The sequence below is a fragment of the Sphaeroforma arctica genome (genome assembly GCF_001186125.1).
Source record: "Sphaeroforma arctica JP610 unplaced genomic scaffold supercont1.5937, whole genome shotgun sequence".
Taxonomy (NCBI): Eukaryota; class Ichthyosporea; order Ichthyophonida; genus Sphaeroforma; species Sphaeroforma arctica.
Window position 1 is genome coordinate 1 of NW_014034621.1, and position 1,800 is coordinate 1,800.

At 42.5% G+C, this 1,800-nt stretch overlaps 1 protein-coding gene across 1 annotated transcript; it reads left to right on the forward strand.

Moving 5' to 3' along the window:
• Positions 1–382: 382 nt before the first annotated feature.
• SARC_15322 (hypothetical protein) lies at positions 383–1,748 on the forward strand (the record flags this gene model as incomplete). Its single annotated transcript, XM_014290554.1, has 3 exons — positions 383–499; positions 1,029–1,206; positions 1,526–1,748. Coding segments are annotated over exons 1-3 (493 nt in total), but the record flags the coding sequence as incomplete, so codon positions are not given.
• Between the last annotated feature and the right edge of the window lie 52 nt (positions 1,749–1,800).

The window sequence follows — 1,800 nt, forward strand, 5'->3', positions numbered from 1 at the left end:
GTATATACATTTATGTATATAATATATATACATATATATATATACGTATATGTACGTATGTATGTATGTGTGTGTGTATCTAAGTATCTATGTATATATATATATATGTCTCTTTCTGTGTCTCTAGCCTGATGTCACTGAATCTGCCTGTTGTATCACATGCTGGCAAAATTTGAAGTTGTGCTTAGTTTCAAATCCCTTCAAAAGAACGCACTTTGTTGAGTATAGGGATGAGGTTTTGTTTTGTCTATGATATGCATTTGGGTGCATACTATTGAGTTTGACTTCAGTTTGGAAACGTTCCCAATCCTCTTCACCAGTTTTGGCTATGCTCCTAATCTGTTTTCCGGTTTGTTTCTTTTGTACTGGCCCTAATTACAGGGGTGTCCACGAGAAGTAGTGTCACCATGGGCGATCACAACCAAAGCCGACAGGACGATTCGAGTAGTGCAGTGTTCTCACTCATGGTCAAGATGTCCAAACTTTTCATGTACTTGCGGTAGGTCTGTTGGTGAGTTCTGAAAATAGTTTGTTCGTGTGTTCTATAAATAGGGTTGTTCGTGTGTTCTAAAAATAGGTTGTTCGTGTGTTGTAACAATAGGTAGTTCGTGCTAAACCTAGCAGCAGCTACTAGTTTTATCTCTGACATGATGATACGTACAGACACGTAGTGCTGTGGTTTCGCCTGTGGTCAAGAGGTCCATTGAGGTGGGGTTGTTCTTGTGTTCTATAAATAGCAGCTCCTGCTCATTCTATCGTCTACCAACATGACGTTACCCACTATATTTGTACTTGGAGGAGGTCTGTTGATGCGTTCTAGAGATAGTTTGTTCGTGTGATCTAAAGATAGTAGCACCTACTAGTTTCATCACCGCGCGTCGGCCGACAACCAATCCAGTCCCGTTGTGCAACGCATAGAGGTGCATTGCTTATACGTATACCTTGATCTGTGTATATAACCTTTACATACTCATACTCTCACTCCCTTCAATGTACACGTACCTATACACACACTCTCCAATACTTAGGGCCAGTACGCCCACCGCTCCTCGACCAAGCAAACCCGCCAACATGACGGACGCAGATGAGGACCTCTACGGCCCAGTTGTGCAACGCATTGAGGTGCAGATAGCTGATGTCTTTCGGCGCAAGTTGAGTGACATTCTCGATGGAAGCAGTGCTTACGACGAATGTGATGAGGTTCGGGTATGTTCATTGATTGTATTTACTGATATATATATATATGTATATATACTCACTCATTCTACTTGTACTACTTGTATTACTTGTAATACTTATTCTTCTTGTGCTATTCATACTACTCATGCTGATGATAGATTATAATCCTGAATCCCTATATATCTGTCTATGATTTCTATACCTCGTAGTTATAGATGGTAGTGTGACGCTATGTACAGTCTAGATCTGTACCGTACTTAGCTATGGGTATATGTGTTCCCGTGGGATCGAATAGTGACCATCTTTCTCACAAATCTAAAACCCAATCCCCACTTGCACTTCACAGCCACCCCAGAGACCGACGAAGGTGCCTATGGTTAAAAGCATGTCTTCTATAAACCCAGATACTGGCCCTGATTTACAGGGAGATATGCCCCGGGTGGCTAGGAGTCGGTCGAAGAGTTTCCTGAACAGAAACCGAAAGGCTTTACTTGAGGATGCAACCGCGGTTTCAGATTCTGGTATACTCATTAGTCCCCATCCGCGACGGAACACTCTGTGCGGAGATGATGCGGTCAAAATGCGCAAAACACTTGACCACCAAGGTGTGTGTACTTTGGC